This window comes from Triturus cristatus, chromosome 9, assembly GCF_964204655.1.
Source record: "Triturus cristatus chromosome 9, aTriCri1.1, whole genome shotgun sequence".
In the NCBI taxonomy this organism is placed as follows: Eukaryota; Metazoa; Chordata; class Amphibia; order Caudata; family Salamandridae; genus Triturus; species Triturus cristatus.
Genome location: NC_140592.1, coordinates 167,653,283 through 167,667,054, shown reverse-complemented (window position 1 = coordinate 167,667,054; position 13,772 = coordinate 167,653,283). Strand labels below are relative to the sequence as shown.

Genomic DNA, 13,772 nt, shown 5'->3' with positions numbered 1-13,772 from the left:
TTATGTACATTTTTCTACATTTAAAATAAAAATTTCCACTGTAACAATTAATGAGAGTCTAGTACAATGGAAGTAAATAATGGTCTAACATCTTCATTATTCCATTTAACGCAAAATCCCTAATTTATTTCAGGTCTCCTATGCATATCTTACTAAACACATGTTTCAAGAAAACACTATTCAAGCTTGGCAGTACAATTAAACAATACCCAAGCAAATATATAATACATATATAGTAAATCAGTCCATTCCAACATCAAAAACAAATCACATTTGATAGAGATTCCTTACGTTTGAATTTCCCAGGTGCCAGACTGGATCCTAAAACTTTTGCATGAGCAATGCCCCTGTTCGCCGTCAGGTGGCTTCGTTCAGTTCCGTACATTGTCGTCAACGTCACTGATGCCAGAAGTGACATTGCAGTCACCTATATAGGTGCCGCTCAGGCTCTCTAACATCAGTTCTTTTCTTTCCACGCAAGTTAGCACTGATCTGGAGAAGAATTACCCTTCTGTCTCTTTTTGACGGCCTTTTTACTGCATTTTGTAGAATCTTTTTTCTTGTGCATCAAGAATGTCCTCTATGAAGGTAGGGTTTAAGCCGTGTGGCACCACCTTCTCGCCATGTCAGTTACAGACCAGCAGCCTGTGTGCTTGTGGTGGCTCGAGCACTACCACGACTCGTAGACGTGCTCCGACTGCTGGCCCACGGTGCCGAAAGCTTTGAGGGAGCAGTCCCTAAAGCTGCTTGTTGTCTGGCTGTTGGCGTCATCTAGCATGACTGCTAGGAGGTCTTGGTCCCAATCAAGAACAAGGTTGCAGGACTGCTCCAGAACCCTCAAGTCCTCTTTGTCGCACTCAAGGTCTTCGAGATACTCGGGGAAGAGGCACAAGAAGAAGAAGAAGTCTAAACGGACTTCGACTTCACGTCATCCGTCGAAAGCTGGCGAGACGAGTGTTGAGCATCCACATTCCAGGCACGGTTCTGCGGAGCCATTGCCAGGTCTGACTCTGCACCTCCCCCTGTTTCTGGGAGCCGGAGTGACCCCCGCTCAAAAGAGGAGTTTAAGAGTCCATGTGCCATGTATTTGAGCGGGCTGACCCCTCTGGAGCGTCTTTGGGCCCCATGGGGTCAGAGGAGGTGCCATCAGGCTCCACGTTGACGGCTACAGCCTCGGTTTCGGTAGGGTCTCATAAATCCAGAACGGCGCCGGTCATGTCAACGTGACCTTCTCCTGTGCCGGTCCTTGGTTGATGATCCCAGCACTGCTGGCACCCACTGGCATCGCCAGCCCCATTCTTATCAAAGTCGGAATGGCTCTAGGTCATTGCCTGAGTGTTTTGTGGAGCATACAGGCATGGGGGAAGAGTGGGAGGGTCAATGGACCCATTAGAACACCAGTTGTACTCTCCTGGTGAGACTTTGGACTGGTATGAGGAACTAGGAGAGAAGTGGACTCAACACCTTTCCAGATACTGGTTTGCTCTCTCCACCTACCTTGGCTATGGAGGAGGGAGTGTCTTATGCAATGGTGGTAAAGAGGGCAGCAGAGGCCCTTGACTTTGAACTTCCCACTGTGGCGGTCAAGACTAACCTCTTGACTGAAGTGCTTCAGCCTGGGGCTTCCTCATCCGAACCTGTATTGCTCTTTAATGAAGCACTGAGTGATGTGCTTCAAGGAACTTGATCCAAACCTAGCACATGTGAACAGGACAATTGCCCACCGCCATAGCCCTTCCCCGGGTGATTTTAGTTTCCTCAGCCAGCACCCCATCTCTGAGTGCTTGGTAGTCCAAGCCTCAACTTCCCATGTCGCGTTCCCTGCCACTCCCCCAGACAAGTAATTCAAGAGGCTGGACCTACTTGGAAAGACGATAGTTTCTTCCTCCAGCCTGGCATTGGGGTCGGTGAATACTGCATGCCTTTTGGCCCGGGTATGGGAAATGGTTGCGCAAGAACTGCCACAGGCTGCGGAGCAGGCCCGGGCTATCCAAGCAGTGGAAGATGGAAGGGATGCAGCAAAGTTCATCTTTAGGTGTGGTCTAGATAAAGCTGACTTGCTGGGCAGAGTGGTTTAGTCGACGGTGGCCTTATGGTGCCATGCCTGGCTGAAAACATCTGCCTTTCTGGGGGATGCCCAGGCCAACCCATGGGCATGTCCTTCGATGGGACTCATCTCTTCGGAGAAAAGGCAGTCTTGGCGGTAGAGCACTTCAAGTACTCACGGGCTACGACCAAGTCTTTGGGCCTCTAAGTGACAGCCCCCCGAGTCTGCCTTCTGCCCCTTTCATGGCGATCGAAGGGGTGTACCACTGTGCCAACCATATCCCAGCCACCATCCCTCACAGGCTTCCCCAGCTGTGCAAGGACGTGGACACAGTGCATTCCGACCCCATGGGAATGGTAGCCAGAAGTCATCCGCCACCAACCACTGGCAGCTGCAGCCTCTAAGCCCTCCAAGTATGGTTCTGCAAGACCATGGGTGCCCCGTTGGAGGGAGAATCCAACATTATCTCCTCCACTGGCAGTCCATAACATCTGTAAATTGGGTCTTGCAGATTATTCAGAGGGGTTACTCCCTTCCTTTCCAATCTCCTCTCCCTCCCCCTTTACTGCCATCGCAAGGACGGCTGGCAGAGGATCATCTCATCTATCTCCGAGAGCAAATTACAGCTCTCTTGGCCAAGGGGGCAATAGAAAGGGTTCCGATATCGGAAGTGGGCAGCGGTTGTTATTCTCGCTACTTTCTGATACCCAAGAAGAACAAGGGTCTTCATCCTATTATAGACCTCCAAACTGTCAATCTCTTCCTCAAAAAGTTCAAGATGCTTATTTGACTCATGTCTTGTCTGCCCCAGACCAAGGAGACTGGCTGGTAGCGCTGGACTTGTAGTATGTGTATTTTCACACCCACATCTTGCCTACCCACTAGCATTACCTGCTGCTCAAGGTACCCCAGGAGCAGTTCACTGTGCTACCCTTTAGCCTTACCAGCGCCCCTCGGGTGTTCATCAAGGTGAGGGCAGTTTTCACAGGTCATTTGCGTAGGTTAGGGGTTTTAGTCTTTCCCTACCTCAACGACTGTCTGTTGAAGGTGGCCTTGCCCCCAGACTGTTGTCTCCCACCTCCGGACTATGGCGGACCTCTTGCATTCTCTGGGGTTCACTATAAATGTAGCAAACACAAAGAGATGATCGATGGAGCGCTGAAACTTTTCAGACACTCACCCCCAGTCACGGATCTGGGTTGAATCCATCATCATTCTTTAGCTCACATGGCCACCTCAGTTCAGATCCAGCTATATGCAAATCAGTCTTGACCCTGTGCCTCATGGGAACAGTCTAGCCGAACTGCCAAGCCAGGTGTACCCTGAACTAGAAACAAGCATCCTGGGACCAGTTTCTGGGTAACACCCTTCATCAGCCAGGCTAGCTTGAATCCAGTGGCAAAGTGAGCAAGGGACATCTCTTTGTGTTTGCTTTGTTCGCCCAGACGTGGGTCCCTTGCTCGCTTTGCCAATGGATTGGTTTGGCCATCGAGTTGATGTGGTCACGTATGTTCAGGCTACAGTCAAGGGTTATTCCAAGGGATTCGGCATAGTCCACTATGGTCGGTGGGCAGTTTAAAGCTGTGATCGCCTTATCCATTCCTGAATGTCAGGGTTGGTTTTGGGTAGGGAGATTAGGAGAAATTCTGGGGTTTTTTGCGTTGAGTTTGAGCTGGTTAGAGGTGAGCCATTGGACAGTCAATTTCAAGGCCTCATTCAGGGAGAGAATCTCCTCAGGAGAAGAGATTTTGATGTAGATCTGGGTGTCGTCGCCATACATGTGGTAGGAGATATTTTCATTGCGTAGTACTTCGGCTAGCGGTTCGAGGTAAAGGTTGAAGAGGGTGGGGGACAGGGTTGATCCTTGGGGGACTCCATCCATGATCAGAGAGGGAGCGGACAGGTTACAGTTGATTAGGAATCTCTGTGATCGGTTTTGCAGGAAGGACCTAAACCATTCGAGGACAGGACCATCCAGTCCTATGCTGAGTTTGAGGTGTTCAAGTAGTTTTTCATGGTTGACCGTATCGAAAGCCGAGGATAGATCTAGGAGGATTAGGAGACAGGTTTTGCCTTGGTCAAGGGCTTGGAGGGCATCATCCACGATGTGGAGAATGGTGGTTTCAGTGCTGTGCCCAGGCCTGAATCTGGATTGGATGTCATCTAGTAGGTGGAGGTTGGTGATGTGTTGACTCAGCTGCTGCTCCAGAACTTTAACTAAGAGTGGGATATTAGGTCTAAAGTTGTCAGGGGAAGCAGGATCCAGCAACATTTTTTTTAGGATGGGGAGGACTTGGCCGGCTTTCAGAGAGTCAGGTATCAACCTCTGTAGAAGGGAGGCATTAATTATTGCAGTTCAACTAGGAATGATGGATTGCGTGGCGGCAGCTAGACAGTTAAAGGGGAGTGGGCCATTAAAGTGGTTGTTCGGGTTTAAGGAGGATAGAATTTTTGAGATGGAGTGTTCGTCATACACTTTGAAGTTGGTGCAGTGCGCTTGGTTTTTGGGTGATGCCTGGGGGTGCAGCACGGAGGGAGGAGGCAGATCCAGAAGGGGTTGGGAGTAGGTGGCGGATCTAAGTTTGTTTCCTAGAGCAGTGATTTTGGCAGAGAAGAAGGAGGAGAATTCCTCTGATGATATTAGGGATTTGGGGGATTTTAGAGGTTTTGGGCAGTTTGTTAGATTGGTGTTTGACCATTTCGAAAAGCTTGCGAGGTCTGTTCTTGGCGTTCCCCAGTTCCGATCGGAAGAATTCTTTTTTTGAGTTGAGGATGTGCATATTATAGGCATTTCTGGACTGGCGGAGACGTTTTAAATGAGCGGCTGAAGGGTCCTGTCTCCAGTTTCTTACTGTCTGCCGGAGGGATCTCCTCTCGCTGTTGAGGTGCCCGTTGAACCAGGGGTTTTTGTCTTTGATTTCGGGTTCTTTTTAATTTAAGTAAGAATCAATTCTCCTATTACTCACCCTCCACACTCAACATCACAACCGAGCTCCGACCCTTTCGTTTCCTTTACAGGAGTTCTGCCTTCTGGTCTAGGGAGGACTGACAGCTAACCTTCAAAACAGGTGAAAAAACATCGCCAATAGGAACTACAGAATGTAAAATTGGCTACACCTTTTCATTTCTGAAGTAACAATCACTGCCCACATTGATCCCTGACCCCACTGAAACATCTCCTAGAAAAATGTGCTACTCAAAGTATTCTGCAGTCCCTGGGTAGCCTGGGATATTATTCAATCAATCAATCAGGGTTGGTAAAGTGCAGCTACTCACCCGTGACGGTCTCAAGGCGTGAGGGGGGTGAGGGGGCAGCTCCATTGGGTGCTGGGGTCATCCGAAGAGCCAGGTCTTGAGGTCCTTCCTGAACTGGAGCAATGTAGGGACTTGCCGGAGGTGGGGGGGAGGTCCTTCCAGGCGTTGGCTACGAGGTAGGAGAAGGACTTTCCTCCTGGTCTGGTCTTGTAGATGCGTGGGATGATTGCCATTAAGAGGTCAGCTGATCAGGAGTCTCTTGGGTGCATGGAAGGAGAGGCGGTTGTTTAGGTATGCTGGTCTGATTAGGTGTATGCGTGAGTGAGGAGCTTGAAGGTTATTTTTCTTTAGTTGGGGAGCCAGGGGATATCGCTGAGGTCTTGGGTGATGTGGTTGTGACGGGGGATGTCTAGGATCAATCTTTCTGCAGCGTTCTGGACGTTCTGGAGTTTGAAAAGTAGTTTCTTGTTGATTACGGCATAGAGAGTGTTGCCGTAGTCCAATCTGCTACTGAAGAGGGTGTGTGTGACTGTTTTTGTGGATTCAGATGGGATCCATCTGAACGTTTTTCGGAGTATACACAGGGTGTTGAAGCCAGCTGAAAATACGGCGTTGATCTGGCAGTCCATCGTGAGTGATGAGTTTAGTATGATGTTGAGGTTTCGTGCATGGTACGTCGAGGTGGGGGTGTTTCTGAGGGCGGGGGGCCACCAGGTGTCGTCCCATGCGGAGGGGTTAGATCCAAGGATGAGGACTTCTGTTTTCTCAGAGTTGAGTTTCAGGCAGCTCCTCTTCTTCTTCCAGGTGGCGACGGCTTTAATCCCTTCTTGAAAATTGTGTCTGGTGATGTTGGGTTCTTTGGTGAGGGAGAGGATGAATTGGGTGTAGTTGGCATAGGAGATGATGTTGAGCTCGTGGTTTCTGATGATGGTTGCAAGGGGGGACCATGTAGAAGTTGAGGAGGGTGGGTCTGAGGGAGAACTTCTTTTCATTGTTTTTAACCTCCAATTCCTAAGGAAGTTCTTTGGATGTGACAAATGTGAAATGACAACCATCTGCCATGTCTTGCAAGTCCTTCACATGGATGACCGCATGGTGTCACTGAGGCTTCCAAGAAGCTTATGGCCACACTATTGTTCCAAACAAGCACAGGCAATTTGTGATGTTTTGTGGATTTACTTTTTGCTTTCTCTACCACAGCCATGGTTTTCATTAAGGACATGGCACCACTGTTGTGATCCCAAACACGTTTTGACCACACCTGTTTGATATCCTATGACCCTCAAACCCATCAGGATATCTAACAGCCCACTTAGGCCCTGATTAGAAGTCAGTTGGAGCCAAATTACTGAATGGAATTCTACTTCTCCTGATTGTAAGCTGGCCCATGTTCCAGCAAATGGTTTTCCTAAGTATTAGAACACTGGACTCAATTCTACTGGATAGTAATTCCACCTGGAAAAATTGCATGAGGCTTTGGCTGCAGCCAAGCCTCTTTCCCCTTAGCTTCTCCTTCTCTTCCCTACTCCCCTCACCCCCTCCCTCCACCTGCCCCCACACAGAGGCTGAAGCATATATTTACCACCTGCTCACATCAGGTGGTAAATATATGCATTAAACCCCATGAAACTGAGAATTCAGTGTAATTTTACAATTGGTAAATCGGGCACCATACTGTTATTCCTTATTCCAAGGGGTTTAAGTCAAAATTGCACGGAACTGGTGATGGAGCACTGGGCTCTATAATATAATCTCTTAGTCAAATCATCAAATATTTTTCCCCATTGGTCGTATGAACCTTTGTTAGTTGACATGAAGCATAGAAAGGGAGAAAACATCAGCAATACACTTCTAACATGTGAAGCCAATGGGACTCCACAAAAAGGAACATGAATAGCTGAATATAGTTAAAGGGTTTTATTTCAGTCTGCCAATCAACGCAGTATATCTGCAAACCAAGAATACGTTCATTAAATCCAGCAATACAATAGGTAAGGTAGGGTAAAATATCCCAGGGTAAAATATCTCAGTAGGTTAAGGCACAATAGAATGACATATCAAATTGCAATCATTGTGTTAACCCAAATTAAAGTAAACAGGTTGTTCATAAAGAAACTTCTTTCCTCTCTTCTAAACACAGATCAAATATCGGATCATATATCAAGGGTCTCTAAATCGGGAGCATAAAGAAAGAAGGTGTCAGCAGGATGAGACTCCAGTAGAACGAAAAAGGAAATAAGTGTTTAGCGTAAACCTTCACACTTGCAAGAATTGGGCAAGCAGAGGGGTGTGCACCTCACTAGTCTAAAGGGAGTCTCTCCTAGCTCTAACGAGAACACCAATTAATAAATAACATGAGATTAAGAAACATTCTTATCTTCTTCACACCACTAGGGACCAATAGGAATACTACTTGAGCGCATCTGCAACATGGCTTCAGGTTCATATAATTTCAAACTGAAAATGTGGCTACCAACCTTGAGGAACTTGCCATCCTGGTACATGATGAACAGAAGGCCTCTTTCAACCATTGTTTCTCCATGTTCACTGTCAAGTTCTCCTTTCAAGCCTCTCTATCAGCAGTCTAATACAAAACACTAAGCCTTTTCTAGCAAACATAAATCATCATAATCAACCTGCAAGGAAAAGAGAAAGCTCACTGAGCGAAGCAAAATGCAATTCGACTAAGGACTGTAGTCAGGCTAACTTAAATCAAACATTTAATGTGCACTTGGAATACATTGGTATACATGTACATGTATAACCTTATAAATAAATGCAAAACATGAATACAAATACATGTCTTCATGTTTAAACTGAATATTAGTGCATATGTATATAAATCTCTAGTTCTACAGTGAATGTATTTCAGTAATGAGTTTAAATGTTTCATAAATAGAAATAAAGTCAAGGCACACAGTGAATATAGCGTCAAATGCACATATATAATTGCATTTCTATGACCTGTAAGGGTGGGATCCAAACTGGGCTGCTCCTGCTGGCAAGAAGTTACCCCCATCCTAATATAAATTTTGCATGCAGAGTTTGTACCCTACCAGTATTGTGCAATTCGTAATCATGGCCATAGCTGAGTAAACAGATGGGGTCTCACTGAACCTCCAAGGTTGAAATCACTGCTTCAAGGACAGCCAGAAACTCTTGCAGGGCAATTTATATACCTGATGGCCACCACTTTGGTTCTAGAAGTAAATTACCACACTATTACAGTTGCCATTATATTTAAAGCTAGAGTATATAAAATAGCATGCAACTATGACAACAATGAGTAAAATGTTAACTCAGGCAATTATTAGGAATGTGAATATGAATTGAATTCCTAACATTTTAATAATGATGAATTAGAGCCCACATTATATATTTTTCCGATCACTAAAGTGCATCTTTGCCCCATACACAACACCTCGTATCCTGTTTACTGAAGTGAGAGCATCGCCAAGGAGGTAAATGCATGACGTTATCCAATCGAGGATACTGCTGAGTGCAAAGTTCAGAATTATGATAGTTATAACCACTAGATTAGCCTCCAAGACTTACACCTTTGCATCTGAGCATCTTGCATGTTTTCTGTGTCTGCTGTTACGATACTGTAGAGACTGCAGTGCTCACAATTGGTGAGATGACTTTTCTTTCCAGGACAATGTGTCCAGGGTATATACGACTGTTACCTTTCTTCATGTCTTTTATTTGCTTCTCTCCATGTTTATACATATCTCAAGGGACAGTGAACCCGAGAAGTGTGTAAGTATGTGTGTTGCTTGGATGTATGTAATCACCCCACACACTACGACACATTTGTAAACCACTAATAGTGGATTTATTCACAATTGGTATAGGGCATTAACCTCACACTTAAGAGAACAGGGACCTGTTAATTGTAGGTCCTGAGGGAAGCCCCAAGAACCACCTTGGTCTTAGGTGGCTGAAACATGTAGACCCCTCTTGACTGAGGTGCAGGGGACCATTAATTTATCCCTATTGGTATCTTTCTTGCTTTTAACCTTGCCCAAGTACCCATAGATTTAATAAATTGTACTAGGATACTTGAGGTAATTTTAGATATAACACAGATCCCACTGGCAATACCCGTAGTAAGAGAAGCCTCCTTTGAAAGGTTTAGACCACTAGGTGCTCTGAGTGTGTTCTCGATGATAACGCATGCCAGTAGAGAATTCTAGTGGGTGATAGTCAAAACCCTAAGAGATTCTCTAGTTAGGAGAGGTGAATAGAGGTTTCACACCCCAATGATTACCCCATTGCTTGGTGTGACTAGATGTGCGTTCTGTGCGCTTGGTGTGACCCAGACGTGGGTCCCCTGCACACTGCACCACTGGAACAATGCAGTATCCAACTGATGAGACCTAATAAGGGTGATACGCGATTTTGGGTGCTTGTGTTCTGTTTCAGGCAGGACCTGAGCTTGCAGTTTGGGCTGAACTGTTATGATTGAAGTTGAGTCAAGACTGATTTGCATATGGCTGGGTCCAAACTAAGGTGATATTGTGTGAAAAGTAACAATGGCCTGGGATGCAGCCCCAAGTAATGACCAGTGCTTTAGACTAATTTAAGGATTCCATCCATCACTTTTTTGTATACTGGTTTAGAATAGAGGTTATATGTAAAATCCATGAACAAAATGACAGATTTACCACCAGCAACTCTGGTGGGATATATGTCCTGTACCTTTGCAAATCCAATGCCTTGCCAATGGAAACTACCCCATCACTTCCATCTGACCACCACTGTTTGGAGTTACCTCTACTGCAAACAGTGCAAGTTGACCTACAGTATTAATTTACCACTGCATGTGGCAGAGCTATCATTGTCTTTAAAACTTAGTACAGTGTTTTTAATATGCTGGGAAGCCTCCAGGCATGTTAGTGGGCTAGCTGTGTGGGTCCTAAAATGTACCCCCGCTATGGGGGTTCATTTAGAATGCCACATTTGCTGATAGAATTTCATCCAGCAGTGACAATAGTGGGTTTTCAGCCAGAGTGTTTCTTCAGTACAGAAGCTACTTCCATGATGAATGCAGCCACTTTTGTGGAAAAACTTTGAACATCTTGGTGGTAAACCCTTATATTTGGTACACTTTCTTCCACCCCTGCGGTACATGAATGAATTATAACACACCGATAGACGAAAACTCCATCACCCAAACTCTTTTATTTTCCTAAAAAATGCTGTTCCATAGATTAAATTCTCTGTACATGCACACTTGGTTAAAATTGACCCTAACAGTACATGCAAGTCAGAGTTTTGTTTCGTGCGCGTGTCGACCGTATTGTGAGGGAACCGTTCTCTTCAATTGCAAAGTTTGACACAACCTGGATAAAAATGCAGTTATTAATAACTTGAATGAAAACAAATTAAGCATTTTATAAAATACATTTATTAGCTGCTTTGGGGTCCTTGTGAGCATCATAAACTTTTTTTAGAAAAATTAAAGGACTATCAAGTGGGAGGCCGCCTGTGATAACTGTTAAATGTACAAACTTTAGATAAAGATCTGGAAAAGCCGAAACACTTCCAAAGAAGCAAGAACCCTCAAAGAAACAGCACAAAGAGGAGAAGAACGTGTGTGTGTGTGTCTGAGAAGGATGGCAACTGACATTCCTTATTTGCTAACGGCTCATTGGTATGTGAGGTTGTTACTAAAATCTTTGGTGAAGAGAAAGACACCCATTAGCCAAATAGCACCAAATAGCTCACTGGAAGATATTGACCGTCTAAGCATCATTTGCCCCATCTTTGATATTTCCAGGAATGGGGGCATTTCGACGAGCAATCCCTGAAATGTTCGCCAATGGTGAAGACAACTCCCTCAGTTGTGCATTCAGAAGTTGTCCTTGCAACGCAACATTTTTTGAAGTTTTTTTGCAATCAAATATTTTAACAAAAAATGGGGGCATTTCATTTGTAAATTAGTGATGAGATAATTCTGAATAAATGTTTATTTTCACAACAAGTATTATGAAGACTTATGCTGTAGGCTTGAAATTTGCATTATACACAGATGCCATGGGAAGCTGTGATCTGTTTCTGTAGAATTTCACACTTGCGTAAAAATTGCCGTAAACTGATTCTGTTTGCTGCTTTTTGTCCTTTTTTGTAATAGGAATCTATGATGGAAACTTCTACAAGTGACGACCTTGATGATGCTATTGCTACTCAGTATGCGATTCAACAGAGTCTGCTGGATCACAAGCGATACTGTATCACTAATACACCAGAAGCTTATAGGTAATGTATCATTGTGAGATTTACTGAATTTATGTTACAGGGTTGTAAAACAATATGGTTTTCACTTTAGAGGGTCCGAAGTAGACTCATGAGATTGACAATGTTCTAGTACTTAGAGTGCGATTGGCAAATTCCACTTGGTGTGACCATATACAACAGGTCAATGAATACAATTGAATTTAGAAATCCTAACATGCAGCCGTAAGTCACATTTCCATTAAAATGCTGTGGTTCAGTTTGGTGTGGGTCGATGCGTTTCGGTCAGGTAAATCAGCCAGTGAGATTTGTCAATGCTGTCTGATAAAACATTTTATAATCTTAACATTGCATAGATACTAGATGCATTCATCATCAACCAGCCAAAGCTATCCACGTGACGTTTTAGTTGATGTCTATAGACAACATATGGAAAAAAAGCATGAAAACATTTTCAAATAGTGAAGATGCAGACTTTCTCTCTGAAACAGAAGATTTTAATGGCTATGTAACTTATGGCAGTGTGAGATTCCTAAATCACATTATAAAACAATGGGGCATATTTATAAGCCCCAGCACTCATTTCATTTGACGCGCCAGTGGCACAGTGTGCTGGCCTATATTTACAAGACCACGCAAAGCCACTTTGCGTGGCTTTACACGGCCTTGTAAATATGACCCTCTTTCTCGCAGTATTCTGCGTTAAAGGGGCGTGTCATGGGTGTTGCCGTGGGTGTTCCCGCACAACACCCATGGCTTTTTGACACTGCCCCAGATTTTCAAAGATTGGTAAATCTGAGGCAGAGTCAAAAACGAACGCCTTTCAAGGGGCGCAACAAGGTGGAATACTCTTATTTCTCTTCTTTTCTGCTCTTTCTGTATGTGCTGCATTCTGCAGTACACATAGAAGGAGCAAAACGCTATTAATGATTGCTTTTGTGCAGGAAGGTGTTCTGTTCCTGCACAAATACACTCATCCCTGCAATACCTGTACCCTTGCACCATGGTGAAAGGGTGCCTGCTTTGGCACACAGCTGCGGCCCAGGGGAGATCAGGGGTGCGCCGTATTCCTGTAAATACAGAGCATCTCTACATGTTTTAAATGACGCAGCCCGGCACAGCCAAATTGCTTGCGGCGCAGTGCTACGCAATGTCGTTGTAAATATCCCCCAATGCGGGCCTACTTAAGCAAAAAGTAAAGATTGAAAGACTATTTATCGACAGGCTCTGAAGATATTTCAGTTCTACTAGTTGACATTTAGGGCAAACAAAGTTGCACTTGCGCCTGCAAACTCCCATTTGTGATTCACCCTATATGGATCTCAAGGGCTGCAGATAACCATTCAGTGTGAGACGGGGGGGGGGGGTCATGAGAGGTGGCATTGGCAATAGGGAGAACACCCATACTGGGTTGACTCTTCTGGTATATACAAATAGGGACAATGCTTTCCCCACACTTGTCGACTTCTAAAAGTTCCCGACAGTAAGTGTCCATAAATTGTGGAGCAAATCCCATTCTTTTCAGGGATGCACGGGAAGACACTTCTTAGCACTGAAAAATATTTCCATGTGAAGGAAGAGGGGACAATTGTACCAAAGTGCATTTACCCTAATCCTGTAAATGTAGATTAGCCCTGAGAGGCATTGCATGGTGAATGGTGCTTGAATATGTGTGAGGGCTCTGGTAATCAGGGAAATTCAGACATCCTAGTAAAGCAGTAGCAATGTTTACACCTGCCTAGATGTCTACATGTCTTTAGACTTAACTTCTTAGAGTAGGAAAATTAAAATCACAAATCCTGATAAAATGAGGATGGTAGATAACTGAAAGCTAGAGTTTGTGAGGGAGGGTAAATGAGACATTGTAAGACAGCTAACAGTAGGTAACCCAACAATGAACGTTATCGACCACAACAAATTAATGGCAAATGCTGTGCAAGACACATACAACTTTGGTGTTGGTTAAGCAGCGAAATGCTTCCAGTGGAAGCAGTTTGTATTTGAGGATTATTTCAAGATACCCAGGGCGCTGGCAGATGCCAGATTTTGTAGGGTAGTGCAAAGTTTTTATAAAGCAATCAAAGTCTCAATCAAATTCTAAATATTGGTTTACACCTAGTTGTCAGAGTTTAATTGGTTTCCTATGCCCATGCCATTGCATAGTTATTCCAATCAGGCTGCAATATTTCATCATAAGTGATATTTGGTAGTGGAAATGGATGTGCTGCTTTCT

The 13,772-nt window shown here is 44.6% G+C and overlaps 1 protein-coding gene across 1 annotated transcript in view; it reads left to right on the top strand.

Annotated features, from left to right (window-relative positions):
* ASB14 (ankyrin repeat and SOCS box containing 14) overlaps positions 1 to 13,772 on the top strand; it is a 144,910-nt gene that overhangs the window by 7,981 nt on the left and 123,157 nt on the right. Inside the window, exon 2 of the mRNA XM_085624668.1 lies at positions 11,439 to 11,563. Coding sequence (XP_085480794.1) covers positions 11,445 to 11,563 — 119 coding nt within the window. The 5' untranslated portion in view covers positions 11,439 to 11,444. The remainder of the gene's footprint in view (positions 1 to 11,438; positions 11,564 to 13,772) is intronic.